General features: G+C 43.2%; 1 protein-coding gene across 1 annotated transcript; it reads left to right on the top strand.

Annotated features, from left to right (window-relative positions):
• The first annotated feature begins 323 nt into the window (after window positions 1-323).
• Window positions 324-22,138, top strand: CA12 (carbonic anhydrase 12). Its single transcript, XM_089538491.1, has 10 exons — window positions 324-458; window positions 4,000-4,020; window positions 5,138-5,317; window positions 5,751-5,893; window positions 7,329-7,424; window positions 9,219-9,282; window positions 10,657-10,814; window positions 12,241-12,367; window positions 18,929-19,016; window positions 21,686-22,138. The coding sequence occupies exons 1-10, from the start codon at window positions 368-370 to the stop codon at window positions 21,762-21,764; spliced, it is 1,047 nt and encodes a 348-aa protein (XP_089394617.1). The 5' UTR covers window positions 324-367; the 3' UTR covers window positions 21,765-22,138.
• Window positions 22,139-22,850: the final 712 nt, after the last annotated feature.

Here is a 22,850-nt window from a genome sequence, read left to right on the forward strand (position 1 = left end):
CAGCACCACGGAAAGCACCTTTAAATCCTCGGTTAAAACCTGGCACGGATTCGCCATCCTATTGGCATGGATCGTGGTTGTTAGAGTAAGCCTGGACTGGAGCTGGGCTAGACTGAGCACAAAGTCTGACTTGGAGGCTGGAAAAGGGAGGCAGGTCTTGGCTGACATCATTGTTTGGGGGCTGAGTCTCCAAAAGAGGCAAAGGCTTCCCCGACTGGAAAGGCAGCAATTCATGACAAGGAGGAGAGGCTGCAAGGAGTCTGCAGGTCTCTCTGGGTTTGTGTGGCACTTGGAAGCCAGAGACCGAGGAGAGGAAGGAAGGATTGCCATCCAACTGACTTGATGAGAATTGCAAAGAAATCCAGAGATGCCAGCCACAAAGTCCAGCACAGCTGCTACTACTGCTTTACTTGCTCTTCTCCTCAAGGCTCACCTGTCCACAGCGGCACCTGTCAATGGTAATGGGGCTTCTTTGGGGTCAGGGGTCCTAAAGTGTAGGAGTTTATCACACATTAAAGAGGGATTACAGAGCATTTGAAGCATCCCGCAAACGAAGCAGAAATGGTGAGTAATTATGCATGAATGATTATCACATGCAATTGCACAAATAAAGTGGGATCGGAAATGCATTGTCGCCAAAAGCCTGAAAGTAAAACAAGATGCGTGTTAATGCATCTTTGTAACCACTTTAATGGTGGGTTTTGTGCGACGTCGTGTGAAATCGTTTCATGTAGTTACACAAAAATGGTTCCATAAAGCTCGCAGAATGATCTTTGGGCGGTTACTAAACCTCAAGCTTGACCTACCTTGCAGGATGGTTGTTAGGATAAAAGAGGAAAGGAAAGCAAGTGCCATCTATACCCTTCTGAGTATAGGAAAGACACTTAGGATAGAAACCAAAAAGTAATAAAGGTCTCCCCCATTTCCCCCCCAAAAGACAAAACAAAGAATATTACAGTTGGCCCTCGATATCCAGAGATCCCTCAACTATGGATTCAACCATTCAGTTGAAAATATTTAAGGAAAAAAATATTAAAAATCCCAACAAAGCAAACTTTGACTATGCCGTTTTATATAAGGGACATCCTTTTACTATGCCATTTTACTACACCATTGTATAGGATATATTTTATTATGTTATATGTCTCATTGATTGATGTAAGCCGCCTCAATCTTATTGGAGAGGCGGCATATAAATAAATAAATATTATTGATATTATTGTTGTTGTTGTTGTATTTAATGGGACTTGAGCATCCACAGATTTTGGTATCCATAGGGGGTTCTGGAACCAAACCCTATTTATTTATTTATGCCCTACTTAACCCCTATTATTTAAGTCCTATTATTTAAACTCTAGCAAATACTGAGGTCCCACTGTATTTTCAAGGAATGTGAGCAAATATCTGGCTAAAACAGGGGCCTCTTGCTTCTATAGTTACACTAATACAGGGATGTTTTAGTTTTGGAAAAGGCTCCGCAGGCGAAGCGGCGCTCGCTGCAGATGCGCAAGATAAACGAAGAACGCAGATGTTCAGAAAGAGACGTTTTCTGAATTCTAAAAGGCTCCGGCTCTAAGCCTCATCCCTGGTTTTATTTAAAGGGAGACGTTCAACAGGAGCAAGGCTGCCTGGGCTGAGTCCCACCTTCTTGTAACCCAGAGATTTTGAGCAGTGGACAAAGAAATAAGGGCAGTATACTCACCGTTAAAGCTCCTGGCATCCCTTCCAAGCGCTCCCATTTCGCTAACTGCAACAAGAGACAGAAGGGTTGTTGTGAAGGCGGTGGGAAACACAACAACACACACATTCGCACACACCTGTGCAGAGTTCGGGTGAGGTTTCTGTGGGAACGGAAGGCGTAATTCTTGGCTTGTTTCGGTGTCACGTACGCCACACTTATGGTCTGTGCCAGATGTTGGCCACAAGAGTCTACCAAGGGCTCATTCTCACTTACATTTAAACTGGTTTGCCATTCATGTCAGTAAATCGATGCCAAAAGGTCCATCATTCCCACTAAGAGAGCGGATCTTTTCATTATCCCCTTGTACAGTTGGCCCTTCTTATACACGGATTTTTTATACACGGATTTAAGCATACACGGTTTGAAAATGTTCCAAAAAAGTATAAATTTACCTTGATGTTCCATTTTTTATTAGGGACACCATTTTACTATGTCATTATACTCAATGGGACTTAAGCATACACGGATTTTGTTATACACGAGGGATCTTGGAACCAAACCCCAGCGTATAACAAGGATCCACTGTAATTGCTTCTTTTTTGGCACGATTGTCGTCCTCACTAGTTTTCGCCACTTGAAAATGCATGTCAATCATCTGTGCGTCATCAGTGACATAAGCAACAGTCCGGATAGCCTTGCTTGGGAACTATATATATATAACTATATATATATATTTATATATATAAATTGGTTTTTCAATAACTTGCCTCACTATGAGCTGCTGCCATTGGATCAATCTTCTATCAAATACACACATACACACACACACACACACACACACACACAGAGACAGTATATATAGTTCCCAAGCTGGGCTGCCGCTTACATCAATGATGACGCATGGATGATTGACATGCATTTTGAAGTGGCCCAAACTAGTGGGGACAACAATTGTGCCCAAAAAGAAGCGATTACAAGGGTTTTGCATTGATTTCGCAACTGTTTGCCTCACTATGAGCTGCCGTCAAATCGCCCGGGTAATTGCAAGTAGTTGCAAAATTTGCCACTACTTGCCTCGCCAATTGCAAGTGGTTGCAAAACCAATGAATCGAATATTCTAAAGAGCAGCTTTTTTGCGTTTGCCTCGCTTCATCGCAGTCGAAACCGATCACAGTAAGATTGGAACCAGTTTCAAATGGGAACGACGTTCATATAACCTGATCAGCAATTTGCTTTAAATCATTGTGGGAACGCGGCCTGACAGCATTTTAAATGGATTTTTAAAAAGAAGCAACCTTTCAGAACCAAAAGGGAAAGGAGTTTTTGACTGACTTACCTGGATAATCACAGGAAAGGTGGACAGAGCTGGAAACATGTGCAAATCTGTCAGCAAGTTTTCTTCTCCGTTAGAACTTAATTAGAAGTTAATGATTAGATTTATGTAGAATACACACAGGGCTATGAATGAAATGTCCCCCGTAGGGGCTTTATTGGCTAAACAAATCATTAAGCCAGATTGCAATATATGACCATTTGCAATCTGTTGTTTGTTGGGTCACCTTTTTGCTCCTTCCTTGGAAGAATTCAGATTTGTGGGTATTCAAAGAATGTGAATGTTTGCTAAGAAATAAGTGTACTAAGGATTATTCTCTTACATGTGAGTATGGCTGAGATTGCAGCATTAGTTGGAGGAGAACGCAAAGCAGAAAAGTTACTTTTTTGACAGCAATCCCAGTATCCTCTAGCCAGCATAGGTTCAAATGCTGGCCAGGGCTTGAGAGAAACAGAAACGTGTTGTGATCTTGGACCCATCACTTTATATTAGGCTAGGCTTGCCATGTCACCTGGATAGATCTGTTTTTACCTGGACTCTAGGCTTGCCTTGTTGTTGTTGTTGTTGTTGCTGCTGCTGTTGTTACTGTTGTTAACCACCTTCAAGTCAATCTCAACTCATGGTGACTCTCCAAGACATCTCCAAGACCATCTTCATCTGCTCTCTTACCTGGGAATAAACATCACCAAAAACACTGGAAGTTACTTCTAAGGAAACACGTATCCCATTTTTTTACCAGCTTGATGCCAGGGAATGATGGGATTTGCAGTCCAACACACCTGGAGTGTACTAGTTTGAAAAAGACGGAAATTTAAATTGTTTAAGAGTAATAGCTGGTTCTGTTAATAGCTGGTTCTGTTCCCATGACATATTAATGATATGCTTTTATGTATATCCCAGTCTTAACTTTTGGCTTCTGAATGTGTTTTAAGGGGATAAAGAGAGGACCTTGTGGTTTCAAATTTCTCTCTCTTTTTCTTTCCAGGGTCTAAATGGTCTTATATTGGTAAGTACTGGATGCGGTCCATTACATTGAATTGTGACGCTTGGGGTCTTTCACCATTATAGCCCTGTGATTCCATTCTATATGCCATATCTGCATCCTAGGGAATCCTAAGGTTTGTAGTTTGCCCAAATGCACTACATCTCTCTGGATGAGAATTCTAAGTGCCACAACCCGCAAATTCCAGGATCCCATTTGTTGTTGTTGTTGTTGTTGTTGTTGTGTGCCTTCAAATCATTTCTCACTTATGGTGACCCTAAGGCCACTATTGGTATTTCTTGGCCAGTTTTGTTCAGAGGAGGTTTGCCATTGCCATCCTCTGAGGCTGAGAAAGTGTGACTTAACCCATGGTCACTCAGTGGGTTTCCATGGCTGAGCCTAGATTCGAACCCTGGTCTCCCAGTGTCCTATTCCAACGTTCAAACCGTTACCATAACCTGAAAATCCCAGGATCCCACAGTGCTATATTCCTAGTGCTACAACAGTGTAGCACAAAAGGGTCCTTAATCCAGTACTATCAGTGCTGGATTAGAGATGCGGAGGTATATTTCAGTTAATAATAGGATACGGTTGGCTGCCCCAATGTCTCTTCATCTCCAGTTCATTTGGACCAGGAGGCTCCCCATGTGATGCCTTGATGATATGGTACAATTATCACAGTTCAGTAACCAAGAAATATTGCCTTTGGGACCAAATGAAAGATGGCTTTGGAATCATTTCCATTACGCATAGTTAAATTGTGACGCTTGGGGTTATTTTGCACAGCACCATTATAGCCATGGTTGCATCCTAGGGGATCCTGGAATTTGTAGTTTGGCCAGAGGAACTATAGCTTTTAAGTACCAGCACCTGCAAATCCCAGGATCCCATGTGTTGTTGTGTGCCTTCAAGATGTTTCCGACTTACAGCAACCCTAAGGCAAGGCTGTAATAGGGTTTGCTTTCTTGGCAAGTTTTGTTCAGAGGAAGATTGCCTTCCCCTGAGGCCGAGAGAGTGTGACCTGCCCAGGGTCAACCACTGGGTTTCCATGCCTGGGCTGGGATTTGAACCCTGGTCCCCAGAGTCATCGCCCAAGGCTCAAACCACTACACCACGCAGTGTTTCAAATTCTTCTTCCTAGGTCCAGATGGGGAGAAAGTGTGGCCGAAGAAGTACCCCTTCTGCGGAGGAGTATTCCAGTCTCCAATCGACTTTCACAACGACGTTCTTCAGTATGATTCAACCCTTTTGCCGATAGAACTGGAAGGCTACAACGTCTCTATCAATGAACAGTTTATTTTGACCAACAACGGACATTCGGGTGAGGAAAGTGAATGTGGAGCAGGAACATCCAGACGGCACTTGAGCCACTGACCTCCTCATTCATCCATGATATCAAGTGTCCTTGCAGTCTCACTTTATTGAGTTTATCACACTGGGGCTAATTTCGGCATTAAAGAGAGATTAAAGCTCATTTAAAGCATCCCTCAAATAAAGCAAAAATGGCACGAATGATTATCACACGCAATTGGGCAAATAAAGTTATATCAGAAATGCATTGGCGCTGAAATCCAGAAAATAAAAAGATGCATGTTAATACTCCTTTGTGACCACTTTAATGGCGGGTTTCGTGCGATGTTGTGTGAAATTGTTTCACATAATTACACAATTTTTTCAGGATATTCATAGGATAAACGTCTGATGACCTTCGTGTGATAAACTCCTATGTTCCCTTTCCCATCTTCTTTTTACAGTAAAAATGAGCCTTTCGCCAACGATGCACATCCGGAGTCTCCCTTCTCAGTATTCGGCGGCTCAGCTCCATTTACACTGGGGAAACCGGAACAAACAAGAGGGATCCGAGCACACAATCAGTGGGAAACATTTCGCTGCAGAAGTACGTTTTGCAAAAACACATTTGTGCACATCTTTCAAGATGGTGAAGGCAACCTGGATGTTAAACATTTGGCCGACAGCAAAGAGGTGGCTGCTGCATCCTCTTATCTGAGACCTTTGTCCTTCCTCTGAAAAGACCCAGACTAGTCTGCCCTCATACCTGATGAGTCAAAACCCACTAATAATTTTAGGGTTCTCCGATCACATCATCTTCTTTAGATGGGCGGATCCAGCCATGAATTGTCATTACGCTCAGTTCCTTCGACTCCTAACCACGAAGCTGTTTCACGTCTCAGGCTAATTATAAGTCTTGAGAAAAAGCCTGAGATGCTCCCTGGAGTTATAATTCCAGGTCAGTGAAAAAGGGCCGCTTGTGTAGGGCTGACCCAAGAAAATGTGGCCCCTGCGGCAGGAGATCAATTAGGTAGATACCACACTTGAAAGCTCTTAAAATGAGGGTCAGTGGGAAAGGCTCCCATGCAAGGCTCAGTGAAACACAGTCCTCTTCTGTATCTCCTGCTTGTTTCAGTGGAGTTAGATAGGATCATTTTCTAGCATGTATGTAATAATCAGTGTTAGGCTTTTGTCATTATTGAATTGCTACAATATTAATGTTATTGTTGTTGTTATGTTTTTTGCTATGTTATATTTCTTTATTATCTTATGTGTATTGTTATTGTTTATTGCTATCGCTTTGTATTTCCCTACTGTTGTAAGCTGCCCGGATTCCTAGTGATTGGGCGGGGTATAAATAAATTATATTATTATTATCTATTAGCAAAATTTAACATAGAGACCCAATCAATTGGTTTTAATTTTACTCCATTGAATGAAAACTTCAAACTTGCCACTTTAGGAATTCGTGCGGCAACTTTCATGGCTTACAGATCAGCCAGGTTTGAGTTGTGCAAAAGCAGGAGCTTTGAAATGTTATTTATTTGGACAACAATTCCCAGCATCCCTGAGACAACACAGGCATCATGTTGGTTAGGGCTTTCTGGAAGTTGTAGTCTGAAACATAACTTTCCCAAGCTCTGCCTTAGGTGCAGTCCACTAAACTGGTGCAATTCAATGGGATTTGTGCAAAGATGAACTGAAACAGGAGGGCAATGCTCACTTCTGGGTTGTGTTTGTCCTTCATGCCTTTGGCCTATAATTGGGTTTTGATTTTATTAAAATGAAGGATAACTCTAGAGCAGTGATTCCCAAACTCTGGCCCACAAAGTGTTTTGGACTTCATCTCCAAAATTTGGCCAATGGTCCAGGATTATGGGAACAAAAGTTTGAAGCACCTGGAAGACCAGAGTTTGGGAATCACTGGTTTAGAGTGTCAAAGCAAGGAACAAATATTGTAATGAGGACCAATTCATTTCGATGTTTGCAAGCTGATCATGCATTCATCTGATCCCATTTGCTGTTGTATTCCCTTTCCATAGCTTCACATAGTGCATTATAACTCGGACAGATACCCGGATTTGAAAGCGGCGATGGACAAGTCAGATGGACTGGCCGTCTTGGCCATCCTGATCGAGGTAAGTCAGAGGTTGTGTTTCCCTATGAATCTGCAAGAATATAAAAGTCTGATGGCTACAGACCACTTTTACTCACAGTTCTCCTCCAGAAGGGCCAAATGTATTTGGATGTTGCTGTAGTTGTTGGCTGTAGTTCTTGGGTCTCTTGAAAATATCCAAATGACATTTTGGTTGTTCTGGGCTGTTTCCTTGCAATTCCTAGCTCTGGTTGCAACAACATTTTACTCCCAGCCTTTTTTGAATCTGAAAGAAAATAAAGGCCCTGGCCCTGATGGCTTTATGGCCAAATATTATAAAACCTTTAAAGATGAACTGTTGGAAAGCTTATATAATACTGTAAAAGAAATTGATGAAGGAAGATTTCCTGAAATATGGAGGCAATCTTGACCCATTGGCACCAATGAAATGGACCCATTGGCACCAATGAAATGACCCATTGGCACCAATAAAATGACCCATTGGCACCAATGAAATGATCCATGGCTAGCTAACAGGATTCAGAGAATTCTATCTGAAGAACGTTCATCTTTTCATTCCTTTGTTCCCATGTGTTACAATTATTAAACATAAAAAGCCTTTGTTTTTAACCTCCCCACCATCTCAAAACACCTCCGTCACCTCAAATGTTGGGCTTATTTTCCCAGTGATATTTTGCTAATGGTTTGGCCAACTATAATTAGGATGTATTAAGCGTTTTCACTCAGCCGCAAGGTGCCATTATTCTTGCTGAGAGAAGAATCCAGGAGGCGATTGTCAAATAGCTAGGACACAACAATTACAGGATTCGTTCTGTTGCCCTAAGGAGGAATGATCTCAGCCTGCAAAATTGGTGGCTTATTTCATCAACAAATGAAGATCTGAAGGAGCAGAACTAAACATTTTGGTGCCAAGGCAGATAATCCAAAAGATTCTCCCAGTGACTTAACATGGGAAGGAAAACAAAATCCACTGGATGTGTGCCAATGGAAACGGTGCTGAAAATAAGAGTTGGATTAATGTGTATTTGCAGAGAGCTCAGAAAAACTAGTTTTGGGGAGATAGGCTCTGTCTAATCTTGGAAGGGCCAGCTCTTGTTAATACAAGGATGTTCCTTCACGTCACCTATTTATGGTGACCCTATGAATTTTTATAGGGTTTTCTTATTCAAGAATTTCGCAGAGGTGGTTTTTGTCAGTTCCTTCCTCTGAAATAGAGCCTTCAGCCCTTGGTCTTCATTGGTGGTCTCCCACCCAAGTACTGACCAGGGCTGATCCTGCTTACCGTTAGGGTGACAATGATAGAAGGATGTTTCTTCTTTTTGGGTTGGATGTCTCAGATCTTCCCACTTCTGCTTTGTCCGCTTAGGAGTTTATCACACTGGGGCTGATTTCGACATTAAAGAGAGATTAAAGTGCATTTAAAGCATTCTGCAAATGAAGCAGAAATGGCGAGTAATGACGCAAATGATTATCATACGCAATTGCGCAAATAAAGTGATTGCCGCCTTGAGTCCCTATATTGGGAGAAAGGCAGGATATAAGAAAAGAAAAGAAATAATAATAATATTGGAAATGCATCAACACTGAAATCCCGAAAGTAAAAAGATGTGCATTAATTCTTCTTTGTGACCACTTTACTGGTGGATTGTGTGCGACGCTGTGTGAAATCATTACGCGTAATTACACAATTTTCCCAGGACATTCATGAGATAAACTCCCAATCTCCTTTGTGTTATAAACTCCTTAGTGGTAGTCCTAAATCTTACACAATTGCAACAACTTAGAAAACCTATCCTGTCCATCCTTTGTGTTACAGACCGGTCCATTCAATCCTTCCTATGAAAATATCTTCAGCCACTTCCAGAATGTGAAATACAAAGGTAGGCAAAGATGATGCTGGTTGCAAAGTGTTTCACAGCTCAAAGCGGTCAGATCTGGTCAGTGAATGTCTTCAGGATACAGCTCCAGGGCAATATAACTTTTTGGTTATTGCATGCCCTCCAACATTTCACAGCTGAGTGGTCAAGATGGCAAAAGTGGAAGAATACAAAAGCTAGAGCGGTTGGCTTTTTCTTAAGGCTACTGGGAAAGGCAAGCTTCCCTTCTCCTCTCTCTGAATTAATTGAGTACAAACTACCGTATTTTCCGGTGTATAAGGCAACGGGGCGTATAAGACGACCCCCAACTATTTAAATAAAAATATAGAGTTTACCATATACTCGCCATACAAGACCACCTGGGCCAGCTGGGCACGCGCCCGCCTCCCCATGGGGCTGGCCTCTGGCCTCCAAGGCTTTGGAAGGCCAGCGCTGGGCACGCGCCCGCCTCCCCATGGGACTGGCCTCCAGACTCCAAGGCCTCGGAAGGCCGGTGCTGGGCGGGCTCGCACCGACCCATGGAGCCTGCCTCCGGCCTCCGAGACCTCGGAAGGTCGGCGCTGGGCGGGGTCGCGCCGGCCCATGGAGCCAACCTCCGAAGCTTCGGAAGGCCGGCGCTGGGCACGCGCCCGCCTCCCCATGGGACTGGCCTCCAGACTCCAAGGCCTCGGAAGGCCGGTGCTGGGCGGGCTCGCACCGACCCATGGAGCCGGCCTCCGGCCTCTGAGGCCTCGGAAGGCTGGCACTGGGCGGGCTCACGCTGACCCATGGAGCCGCCCTCTGGCCCCCTCCGAGGCTTTGGAGAGCCGGTGTTGGGCGCGCATGCACCGGCCCATAAAGTTTCCCTCCGGCCTCCTTATACGGGGCGTATAAGACGACCCCCAACTTTTCAGAAGATTTAAAGGGGTTCAAAAGTCGTCTTATATGACGGAAAATACGGTACTTTTGCATTTTGAACTCAGTTTTCAGCAATGGAAGTAAAAGTGAGGAATAAGAAGGGGGGAAATGCAAAGAAAGTGGGACATTTTAAAAGCAGCCGGGAAAGCGGGATGAATGAGGATTAATGTTGTTGGCCATCGCTGCCAAACTGGGATAGTTGGAGAGTATGTTGTTGGCTCCTTTATTTGGTTTGTTTTGTGTCCAAGTCATCAAACGAAGCAACCAGGCAGAAAATAGTTAAAGCTGTTCATTCAACAAACCTTCTCTGTTTGCTGTTAACAAGATACAGGTCAATTGGTTGTTTTCCGAAAAGCATTGCAACAAGTAATGGCAACGAATGACTACCTGAACGCATCAGAGAGCAAAAGAGATCTGAGTCACTTTTTAAAAAAGATTTGGAGGGGATGTTTGAGAAACATGGACCCTTTATCTTTTCAGATCAGGAAACCTTCATCCCGGGTTTCAATGTCCAGGATTTGCTCCCAGACCGACTGGACGAATATTATCGCTATGAAGGGTCCCTGACCACCCCTCCTTGCTACCCAAGCGTCCTTTGGACGGTTTTTAGGAAACCGGTGCAGATCTCGGAGGAACAGGTGAGTTATTGTAAAACACATATTTTGTTAAAGGTGACAATGTTGCCTGTATAAAGTGAAGAATACAGAACCTACCTTTCAGTATTTTATGCCTATTTATCACAGTATTCGGACACCTTGATGCTTGCTGTTCCTGCAATGGACATTTCGTACCCTCCAAATATCCCAGTTTGGCACTGGTCAAGATGACCACTGTCTGGCAAAAGAGGGTTGGACTTGGATGGCCCTTGTGGTCTCTTCCAACTCTATGATTCTATTCAGTTTATCACATGAAAAAGATCAGGACTTTATCCCATGAATATCCTGGGAAAATAGCGTAATTATGCATAACGGTTTCACATGACGTCTCACAAAACCCACCATTAAAGCGCTCACAAAGAAGCATTAGTGTACATGTTTTTGCTTTCGGGATTTCAGCGGCAATGCATTTCCGATATCACTTTATTTGCCCGATTGCGTGTGATACTCATTCGCGCAATTACTTGCCATTTCTGCTTCATTTGCGGGATGCTTTAAATGCACTGTAAATGTGATAAACTCCCTAGATTCAATGACAAAAATGATGAATGAAGATCCTGGAGACACTGCAGCAATTTGCTTTTGCTTTTTGCTTTTGATTCTGCAACCGACTTGCCTCTGCCTTTCAGAATTGAGGGCAAACTTACTTATATTGTTTGCAGCACCAGAAGTAAGGATAAAGAGGGAAAATGCAAGAAGGCAAGAGAAACCATGACATTTAAAAAAGTATCTGGAAAAGTGGAATGACCAACAATTAATTGGGGCTATCCTTGCAAAATTGGGAGAGTTGGAGGGTAAGATGTACAATTCCCTGCACAACCGTGGCACACACCACTGAACACTTTACCACTGTTTGTACTTTTCATCAGATAATACTATTACCAGCTCCTTGTTTTACTTCTTTCCCTCACTTTGCTGGTTGATTCTGCAAGGGTCGCTTGACAATCCTTTTGGACTGTAGCCGGTCATAATACATTAACACTCCAGCAAAATTAAATACTGGAGGATAATGGGACATATTAAACTATATCCCAATAGCTAATGTGGTGCAGTAGTCTGAGCTGAGTTTGACTATGACTCTAGAGACAAGGGTTCGAATCCTGTCTCGGCCATGGAAACCCATTAGGTGACTTTGGGCAAGAAGTCACACTCTCTCAGCCTCAGAGGAAGGCAATGGTGATTCCTCTCTCTGAACAAAACTTGCCAAGAAAAACCCCCACGATAGAGCCGCCATAAGTCAGGAATGATGCACACAACATCATCATCATTGGGGAAATACTGGGAGATTCTAGGGAACGTTTCTTGGTTGCAACTACAGCTGGACAATGGAACAAACAAGGAAAATGTACTTTCTCCATTCCTACCAGTTTGCTGGTGCAACAACTCACATGTGTTTTGTTCATTGCAGCTGCTGGCCCTGGAAACGGCTCTGTTTTGCACGCAGCCCAATGATCCTGCTCCTCTCAAAATGGTGGACAATTTCCGGAGAGTCCAGGAGTTTGACGAAAGGCTGGTTTCGGTCTCCTTTCGAGAAGGTAGGCAAGTTGCCATCACTTAGATCTTGACTTTGAACAAAGGAAAGATAGTTGAAGCGGTGAGCCGGCTGCTAAGCCCAGAAGACTAGACAGGATTTGGCATAGGCTCTTTCTTCCATTAACCTTGGCTACAAGATCCATCCATCCATATGTTCATTGGCCGCTCTGTATGGAGAGAGATCTTGCAGCACCTTTGAGACTAAGGGAGTTTATCACACGAAGGAGATCGGGACGTTGTCTCGTGAATATCCCAGAAAAACCGCCTAACAATTTCACATGACATCGCACAAAACCCCGACATTGAAGTGGTCACAAAGAAGCAGTAATATACCCCTTTTTACTTTGGGGATTTCAGCGACAACACATTTCCGATATCACTTCATTTTCAGGATGCTTTAAATGCGCTTTAATATCTTTTCAATGCCAAAATCAGCCCTTGCATGATAAACTCCCAACTAAAGAAAGACGTTGGGCAGCATGAGCTTTTGCAGATTTAAGTCTACTTCCTCAGATGCATTTAGTGGAGTGAAAAACCAGGGACAGACCTATATATGTGTGTGAGAATGTCAATTCGAATCCAAAATCTTTTGTGTATGGAAATGAAGTGGCAAGCCCAGTTTTAACGAAATTTGTCAACCAAGGCATTGTAAACTAGGCTGTGTATATGGAAATGAAATGGCAAAGAATTGACATTCTCACATACCTAGGAGAGATATATATATATATATATATATATATATATATATATATATATAATGCCACTTCATTTCCATACACAAAGAAGATACTGTATATACATACATCTACATATATCTATATACAGTATATCTTCTTTGTGTATGGAAATGAAGCAGCAAAGAACTGACTTTCAAACACCTAGGACACACACACACACACCTTATTTGTGTATGGAAATGAAGTGGCAAAGAACTGACATTCTCACACACCTCATATATATATATATATATATATATATATATATATATGTCCCTGGCTTTCCACTCCACCAAATGCATCTGAAGAAGTAGATTTAAGTCTCGGAAAGCTCATGCTGCCAACCTCTTCCTTTGTTAGTCTCAAAGGTGCTGCAAGATCTCTCTAGATACTGATTCTGCAGACTAACACAGCTATATCTTTGAATTAAACCGCATAAGAACAGTGTAAGCTTGGCGAACCTATGGCACGCATGCCAGAGGTGGCACTCAGAGCCCTCTCTGTGGGCACATGTGCCATTGCCCCAGCACAGAGTTTGCCAGAGTTTGTTACTAGAAAGCCAGAGGGACATGGCATTTTGCTATAAATAAGTGGGTTTGGGGTTGCAGTTTGGGCACTCAGACTCTAAAAGGTTCACCAACACTGATCTAGGAGTACTAAGGCCAATGAACACACTTCTCCAAAAAGGTATATGGGGTTGCACAGCTTACATTTTGGTCCAAATGAAACAATTCTTCTGGTTAAGTAAAATGCCAGATCTGGGTCCTGGCAATCCCAAGGCCTCCTTTTCTGATCTGAAGCAGCGATGCAAAAGGTAGACATTCCCTAGAAAAGCAAAAGGTGCCAGAAGCTCCTGCCTACGTGACCAAGCTCTCCTTGGCCTCAGCTGTCAATCTGTCAATGTCAATCTCCTAAATCTAAAACAAACCAACGCTTTGCATTCCAGGGAGATTCTTTCTGGGGAGTTTCAGAGGATCTGATGAAGCCCTCCAGGAGGTTGAGTTTGACACGTAAAATGGCGGGGAAAGCCCATCACGTGGGGTTGCGAAAGTCCCAGCGTCATGGGTGCAAAAATTAGCCATCTGACCTGTCACAAGCAAACATTGTTGGGCAAAGGTTTACGATGCAGTTTGGGATGAGCGTCAAACCAGTGCAAAGATTACCTCTGTTTTAAAAAAAGGGGAAAGCAGCACAAAACCACTAGGGATGTCTTTTTTTAGTGTGGGTCCGTAAAGATGATGATGATTGCTATTATTGGTGTTGCTATTGTTATTAGGTTTTCCTTGGGCAAACTGGACTGCAGAGTCAAAATGTAGGACAATTTCAATGCAAGACTATGCATTTTTATCCAGAAGCAATGGGAAAATCTGGGAAGGATAGAAACAGGCAATGGAAATATCTTTACACTCTATAATATCTTCTTCCAAAACCACTTGTAAATGTATGTCCTTTAAAACCACCTCCTATTTTTTCTTTTCCTTATGTGCACAATATCCGGCAGGTGCTGCACATAGGAGTTTTAACACTTTAGTTTAATGCATTTTGTTTAATGCATTTAGTTTAGTTTAATGCATCCACACTCGAACATGAAATCTCTGTCTGCAAAGTGGTCAGAGAGGACACTTTTGGATGACAGATCAGTTTTCCCAAGACTCAGCAGGGAAACCCAAGGGTATTTTAAAAGACAGCAAAGAGAGACAACAAAGATATTTAGAGACAACAAAGATGGCTAATTTTTCTGTAAAGATGTTCCTTTATTCTTTCTCTAAACAAGAGCTAAGACTGGTTTTGGAAATAGCTGGGCGGTGGAAAGGGCAGGGAGAGGTTCTTTCTAATTTTATTATCTCTTGTATTTTTTGTTTAAATCGGATACAGATTTGTAATAAAATATGCTCTGCGCTCTACCTTGTATAGAACATTTTATTCAAGGAAGCAGGAAGAAGTTTGCTTTTTAAAATACCATATTGTTGTTCTTAGCATGTTAGTAGTATGATGGAGTCTCCTTCCTTGGAGGCCTTTAAGCAGAGGCTGCATGGCCATCTGTCAATAGGGATGCTTTGAATGAGAGTTCCTGCATGACAGAAGAAGAAGGGGGTCGGAGTGGATCAGGGCCCTTTTGGGGACTCTTCCAACTCTATGATTCTATGACTCTATGATCAGCAGACAGTAGAATGACACCTGAAAAGCTGCTCCATGTTGCTTTTAAAATCACTTGTGCAAGAAGTCTCAAGGTGCAGATTAGACTGAGAGATCCTGACATCCATCCAGTAAATTTAACGCCATCCAACCTTCCCAGTGAGGCAAAGGCCAGCCTCACCTGGCTTGTGTGTTCCTCATGAACAATTTTTGTTGCTTCACCAGAAATATCTCAGTGTAAAAACATGGAAGGCTATGAGATTCCTTGGCCGAGGCTGGAGATCTAAAGCCACGTCTGCCCATCCTAGTCTGATGGTTTAACCACTTTTTGTTGCGAACCTTCACATTATTCCCAATGTACAGTGACTGTGATGCAAAATTATCATGGCTTTTCTTGGCTGGACTTATTCAACAACAGCAACAACAACAGCACCTCTGTCTCACCATAATTTAACCTTACAAACCTCTTCTCATAAGAGAAATAATTGCTTCCAAACAGCAAGAGTAATTTGGAAGCAATTATTATGTGGGCTATTTGGGCCCCAGAACTCTTTTCTACAGCCAATGTATTCTTCTTTAAAGGTGTCACAAATCTCTCTGTTGGTTTTTCTAGAAGGGATTCATAGTATGTCTTTCTGGCATTTAAAACAAGAAAAAGGAACGTCTTCTTTTATCAAAAGGGTTTAGCCGGAGACATTGGCGCAGACGTAATCCCTGGAAGTATTTTAGATTACCATTCGATAACTTTGTCTGTAGTACTTTGTCCAGATTTTAAGCTGGAGGTGCTTTGAAGCTGCAGTAAACCCTCCTAAAATCGGATGTGGCTCTTGCCTTAAACTACCACCATTTTACTCCTGTTGGATTTCTCTTTGATTTTTTAACCTCTGGGAAACACTGAAGACTCCCGAAGTGACGATAATTTTGTCTAACAGACGGAAGGTAGCTGAAAACCCTGGAGTCTCTGGATTCAGACGCCTGTCTCCAGCCAGGTAGAAATGAAAGTCAAAGAAGCCCTATGTCTCCGCATACGGCCCAGAAATGACAAACAAATGCAGGCCTTGTGCGCACTTGCACTGGTTTGTTAGGCTTTATCGGGACATAATCTATGGACTTCCATTTCTCTAGTATTGAGAGTTGCTGCATGAGCATTGCATGCGATTTGGCAGAACAGCTCCGATTAATCCTCTGCTTTTCCACTTTTTAAAACGACCCAGTTTCTCTCTTCTCCTCCCACTTTCCTCTCCTTTGTCTTCCAACTGTTTTCAGTTGCTGAAAACTGGGTTCAGGGTAAACCTATCCAGGAGTGTTGGCCATATGGCAAAGTATGATACCATCCCAAATCCACAAAACAGGGATAGTTTCGTTGGGCCAACCAAAATGTAAAAAAATACAGGATGCAAGCTTTGAAAGCTTGATACATGTATTTCAGTTGGCCCAATAAAAGTGTCCCTGTTTTGTGGATTTGGGATGTTATGGTACTTTGAGTTCAAAATGCAAAAGCATTGTGCACTAAGTAAACTCAGCAGGAAGAAGAGAAGATGAGGAGGCAGGATCTTGTCCTTAAGTTGGATCAGGCAAAAGCAAACTTCTAGCTTGCGCATCCTCCCTCATGAATTACTTTTGCCATCTTGACTATGCTCTGATGTTGCTTGGCCACATGCCTCCTGGTCTCCATCATTTGGAAGGGCATGACATTGGTGTTATCGGTTGTCCAAATATTTCATTGTGAAGGTTGCCTTTGTCAGCGTTTTCTTATTTATACCTAGGCTTTGCACACCGTTTGTTATTACTTTGTCCATCTCTTCCGATATACTCCTCTCTGTCGATGACAGGGAAATGGAAAGTTCGGCTTCTTCCTCTTTTCCGGCACTTGAATCCATAAATAGCCATTGATCTCAAGTTAAAGTAGTGCTTGTAACATGGGTTATTAGTATCAGAAGCTGTTATTTTGACTTTTCCAAAAGCCACTTGCATGCATTTTGTCTTGTACATTTGCATAGAAAGGGCTTGTCCAGATCACCCTTGCTTTGGAAAGGGATACCTGCCAACATTTAGGAGGCATGGAAAGGCAAGTTCTTTTTTGTTGCAACTGTTTTTGATACTATTTTTACTTTTTGTCAGCCACTTGGGAATTACATTTATGATGAAGGACCAGATACAAATGTATAAAACAGAATTTGCCCCTATGGCTTTCCTAATTGAACCACAAGGAGCTAAGCATGATTTAATCTGGCTGAAGATGGCTAATGCCCATCATGCTGTGAAATCTGGTCCAACATCCTTCCCATCGTTTGGTCCCAGCACTTAAGGATATGGATTCTGGTCACTTTTTGGAGTTTGGGATGCATAACTCCCCATTTTTTGCTTTCTTGCAACAATGCCCCAAAAGCCCCTCTCTGTCCTGAATGCATGGCAATGAGGCTCCCATCTCAGCTCATTCATTTGCAAGAAGCCGGTGAAGCTTTGAAAGCTTGCATAATTTTTTTTTTTTTTAAAGGGGAAACCCACCCTCTTTATAAATCTAGGCTCTTGTTTATTTAAAACTGACAAGTGACTTTGCATTTTCATTTCCTTCCCTCCTTTTGTGTGAAAGATGCAGCACACGGTGGACTGAGCGTGGGTATGTTTCCTCAAGACCCCTTCCCCATCATCCTCATCATCCTCATCTCTTTGTGATTCACATTGTGATTATGACCTTTCCCACCTGACAAAATTCACCTGTCTCTCAGCTTGACCTCTCTGCATGCCCTTCCCATGCAAGCAAAGCAAGCAAGCAGTGCCTCTTGTCCTGTCAAGCAATACTAAACTCTACAAAATGGAATGCATGCAAACCCAAATAATCTTAATTTTGCTTATCCATCATGCTATTGCTCTAGGACACTGGAGCAGTCCACCAAACACCTACCAGTCTGTACCACTTGGCTTCTGTGGGACGGATGAAAAAGGGCCAATGCAATGGTCTGAACAGCTTGCAAATTGTAAATCAGATTTTAAACCTAAGAGCAACAGTAAAGCATGTTTTTTACTGAAAACAGCCCATAGACAGCTCCCCAAAAGTTCCATGCGCCTACAAGCAGAACCTGCTTGTAGAAACCTTTCTGCTCAGTTGTTATTGCAGACAACCTCAAAGTCTTAAATGAAAATATCTAATAATAATAATAATAATAATAATACCATCATTCCAGGGAATCCACCCTTTTATTGCATCCTGAATCCATACATTAAAATAATTCTACCTAATCCAAAGCAACAAAGGGCCTATTCCTACCCTGTTGAACATTGCTCCTCTCCCCTCCAACTCTTCCCATTACAGCCCTTTCCTTGAGGCTTCGCCACCCCATTCCTTCCAACTGTCCTCTTTCAATGGCGGCGATTAATCCTTTGCCGTCCCACTTTTCCAGCTGCTTTGGAAAAATCCCAGTTTCTCTCCCACTTTCCCCCTTTGTCCCTACTTTCCTTCAATGGCTGCAAACCAAGTCCAAACTACAAAAGCAAGCCGATCGATTGTAAATGCAGCAGCACTTCGCATGCTGCTAAATTTAATCTCTTCTCGTAAGAGGAATGATTGCTTCCAGACTTGTTTTCAGACCGTGTCATATCTATCCTACTTGGCCTCTGTAATTATGACAGATTATGGAGACGTTTTCTGGTTATCTCATGTGTCTCATTGGCGGCTTGCTTTTGTCCTCCTCTTTTCCCCTCTGTCTCCAGGTTTCGTGCTCTTGGTAGTATTGGTCAGTAGCTTCATCATGGTCGCTATCACCGCCACGGCATTTTGGCTGATTCGCAGGAGAAAGAGGTACGTCTTTTTATTGCTATGCCAAAGGAAGCCTTTTATTAGATTGCTATCTTGCCTTTCTTTCTTGGGATGCGATGCAAAATGGCTCCCAGTATGAATGCAGAAACATGGACCACAAAACTATGGTTCAAAAGAAGCCCAAAGAAATAATGCCAATTGCCCCTCTGTTGCCTTACAAGTTGGACCAGACATGTTTGGGATTCTTTAAAACAAAGGTTTTGGAATACCTGTCTTTGCATATTTATACCAAATGAGATTATCTTGGAGATAGGACCCAAGTCTATACAGGAAATTCATTCATGTTTCATACGCACCTTATACCTATAGGTAATTTGAAGCACAATATTTTTTAATAATTTTGTGCATGGAACAAATTTTGTGTACATGGGACTGTCACAAAGCAAAGATGTCACTATCACAGACACCCATGGAAAAAAATTGGGGTTTTGGAACATTTTGGATTTTGGAATTCAGGGAAAGGGAGACTCAGCCTGTAATGGTTTCCTCTAAAATGGGTAAAAGTCCTCATTTCACCATGACTGGACCTTGCTGGGAGGGACTGGGGATGCTCACCTTTTGGGGGAAATAGACAAAGGAAATGTCCCTCATCGTCTTATACAGCATTATGAAGGTCTATTGGCCAAACTGATTACCCAGATCCTTCGTCCTTGCCTCCTCTTGCTTCCAATGGAAGAGATCTGTTCAGACTGAAAACTGTTTCTCTAGGAAGTCCCAACCTGTGACCAAAATCCTTCTGTAGCGAGATCTCACTTCTTTGCAACAGTTTGGAGAGGCTCTTGGCCATCCCAAACTGAAGAACAACAGGGCTTTCAAATCATTGCCGATTATGGAGTATATCACACGGGACTTTTGTGGGATTTTTGGAGCTCAGATCCGGGGTGACTGAGGGTCCACAATACGAATTCACATTATAACGTGAATGTGTTATCAGATGCGATTCCTTTCTATGGGCGCTCCTTCTGTGGCACTTCTGTCATGATTCCAAAGTGACTCCTCATTTTGGTAAAATCAGAAAAAAAATGAATTCACAGAATTCGCTTTCAAGCTCCCTTCGATTTCACTTCGAATTGGTCTGGTGTGGAAGATCAGTCCGATGTCGCCCCCCTTGGCCCCTGCGTCCTGCTCCTTCATCCCTCTCCTCCTCCTTCATGCCATCTCCTCCTCTCTGCCACCCTGCGACCTATCCCATCATCCCCTGCCTTCTCCTGCATCCCAATCCTGGCCCCACTGATCCCCTGCGGCTTATCCCATCATCCCCTTACTACTCCTTCAGTCTGATCCCGTCTCCAGTGACCCCCTGCGATGTATCCCATCATCTCCTGACTGCTCCTTCAGCCCAATGAAGGATGACAGCTAAGGAGGGGGCAGGGAAGGAGGACAGGATCCAGACCCCCGCTGAGCATGCGCAGGAGTCCCAATTCAAATAATTGAATCCGCATGGTGTGCACCTAGGGTTGCCAAATCCCGCCTGGGAGTGGGACTTTCCCGGTTTGGGGTGTGGCCACACGGTCCTGCCCCAGTTTGGCCCCGCCCCCGGGATCCCCCCCAATGGACGCCAGGCAGGGAAAGGAGCCTCGCCACAGCGAGGCCCGTTCCTTGCTTGGCGTCCTCCGCCGGCCAGGGAGGCGAAAGGGTCTCGCCTCGGCGAGGCCCTTTTCCCCTCCCTTGCCGCCTCCTCTGCCAGCCAGGGAAGCTGCAAGGCAGGGGAAAGAGCCTTTCCTCTTCTTTCTCCTCCTCCTCTTCTTCTGTCTCCTCTTCTTCCTCTTCTTCCTCCTCCTCTTCTTCTTACTCTCCTCCTCCTCCTCCTCCTCTTCCTTCTCCTCTTCTTCTTCTTCCTCCTCTCCTCCTCCTCCTCTTCCTCCCCTTCTTCTTCTTCCTCCTCCTCTTCTTCTCCACCTCTTCTTCTCCACCTCATCCTTCCCCTCTTCCTCCCCTTTTTCTTCCTCTCTGCTTCCTCTTCTTCCTCCTCCTCTGCTTCTTCCACTCCTCCTCCTCTTCTGGTTTTTGGCCAGAAAGGGAAGCACATTTCTGCCATCTGTCTAGGAATAATGCCAAATGTCCTCCATTTTCATCATGCCTAAGAAACATGCATTTATATGATTTTTTTAAAAAAGCATCAATTTTTTGTGTGTCCTCCATGTTAAAAAAATCTGCCCTACATTTGAAAATTTTGTCCTACATTTGTCCCGGTTTGGAGGTCCTGACTTATGGCAACCCTATGTGCACTGATGTGGTAATACAATGTGCACTCACTCCGCTTTGCGTGAATCCACATCATGTGACTTGCCTTGGAATCGATTCCCCCTCAATTCGGAAGGGCAACCAGGTGTGATAAAACAGTCACGTTATGACGTGAATTCGCATAGCTGAAGCAGGAGTCACCCCGGATCTGAGCTCCAAAAAGCCCCATGTGATATACTCCATTGTGAAGTTGAAGACTTTCATGGCCGGCATCCATTGGTTTTTGTGGGTTTTTTGAGCTCTGTGGTCATGTTCTAGAAGAGTTTATTCCTGATTTCTCTGAAGATGCCAGCCACAGATGCTGACAAAACGTCAGAAACAAACTTGGCCACAGAGCCCGAAAAACCCACAAAAACCTATTGCTGATATTCCATCCTTGGCTAACCCACTGCCCTGTTTTTCAGCAGCAAAAGGACCAGAGAAGGCAAAGGGGTCATCTACAAGCCAGCGGTCAGCAAAGAAGAAGAGAATATCTCCAAAGCCTAAGCCTGGCTCCGATACCCAAGTCGCCCGTCTTCTTCCACAGCTTTGCCAAAATATTCAAGTCTTCTTTACAGAACGGCAGCCCAAACTTTCATATATCTCTGGCCTTTAGATGTCAATTAAGGTGGGATGTGACTTTTCCCTCTGGGGGCATATCCAAATGTTATATTTTGTACATTTGAGTATGAAAGGCCAGGCAAAGTTTGCTCTTCAGCAGTTCTATATGTGGCATTAAAGAGAGATTAAAGTGCATTTAAAGCATCTGGCAAATAAAGCGATAATGGCAAATCATTGCACAAATAAAGTGATATTGGAAATGCATTGCTGGTTAAATCCTGAAAGTAAAAAGATGCGCATTAATGCTCCTTTGTGACCACTTTAATGGTGGGATATCGTTTTGTGTAAGATATTCACGGGATAAACTCCCAATCTCCTTTGTGTGATAAACTCCTATGACTCTTTATTGCATATCCAAAAATGTCTTGGTGCATCTACATTGTAGAAATAATGCAGCTTGACACCACTTTAAAGGCTGTCGCTCCATTCTATGGGATCCTAAGATTGATAGTTTTACAAGGTCTTGAGCCTTCTCTGCCGAAGCCTCACAAAACTACAAATCCCAGGATTGCACAGGATGAAGTCATGACAGTTAAAGCGATGTCTAACTGCATTATTTCTACGGTGTAGACGTACCCTCAAAAAGTACCAAATGATGCATTGGGAGCTGGCGAGGGTCTCAGTTTACGCTGCATTTCTAAACATGAGATTTAGGAATTTCTTCTGATGCGCATGAGAGCAGTTTGAAGAAAACCATTCAGTCCTATTTGTAAGCATCTAAATGGGGAACACTCTTTTGCAAGGGCTGGCTTAAGGCGTTTTGCCGGTCTGACTCTGGGCAGCATCTTTTCTACTAAAATGGTTCAAGCGAACACTGTATTTTCACTGAAATTATACTGAATTATTGTTAACTTTGGGATAAAGACAACTTTGTTTCCTCCTTTGCGGTGAACCCAGGTAGGAGAAGCTGGAGGTTTGTACAGAAGGTTCTACCTTGTGATAATAATGATGACCTTTATGAACAAAATCTGT

Source organism: Sceloporus occidentalis, unplaced genomic scaffold, assembly GCF_023333645.1.
Source record: "Sceloporus occidentalis isolate IW3139 unplaced genomic scaffold, rSceOcc1.0.p SCAF_9, whole genome shotgun sequence".
Taxonomy (NCBI): domain Eukaryota; kingdom Metazoa; phylum Chordata; class Lepidosauria; order Squamata; family Phrynosomatidae; genus Sceloporus; species Sceloporus occidentalis.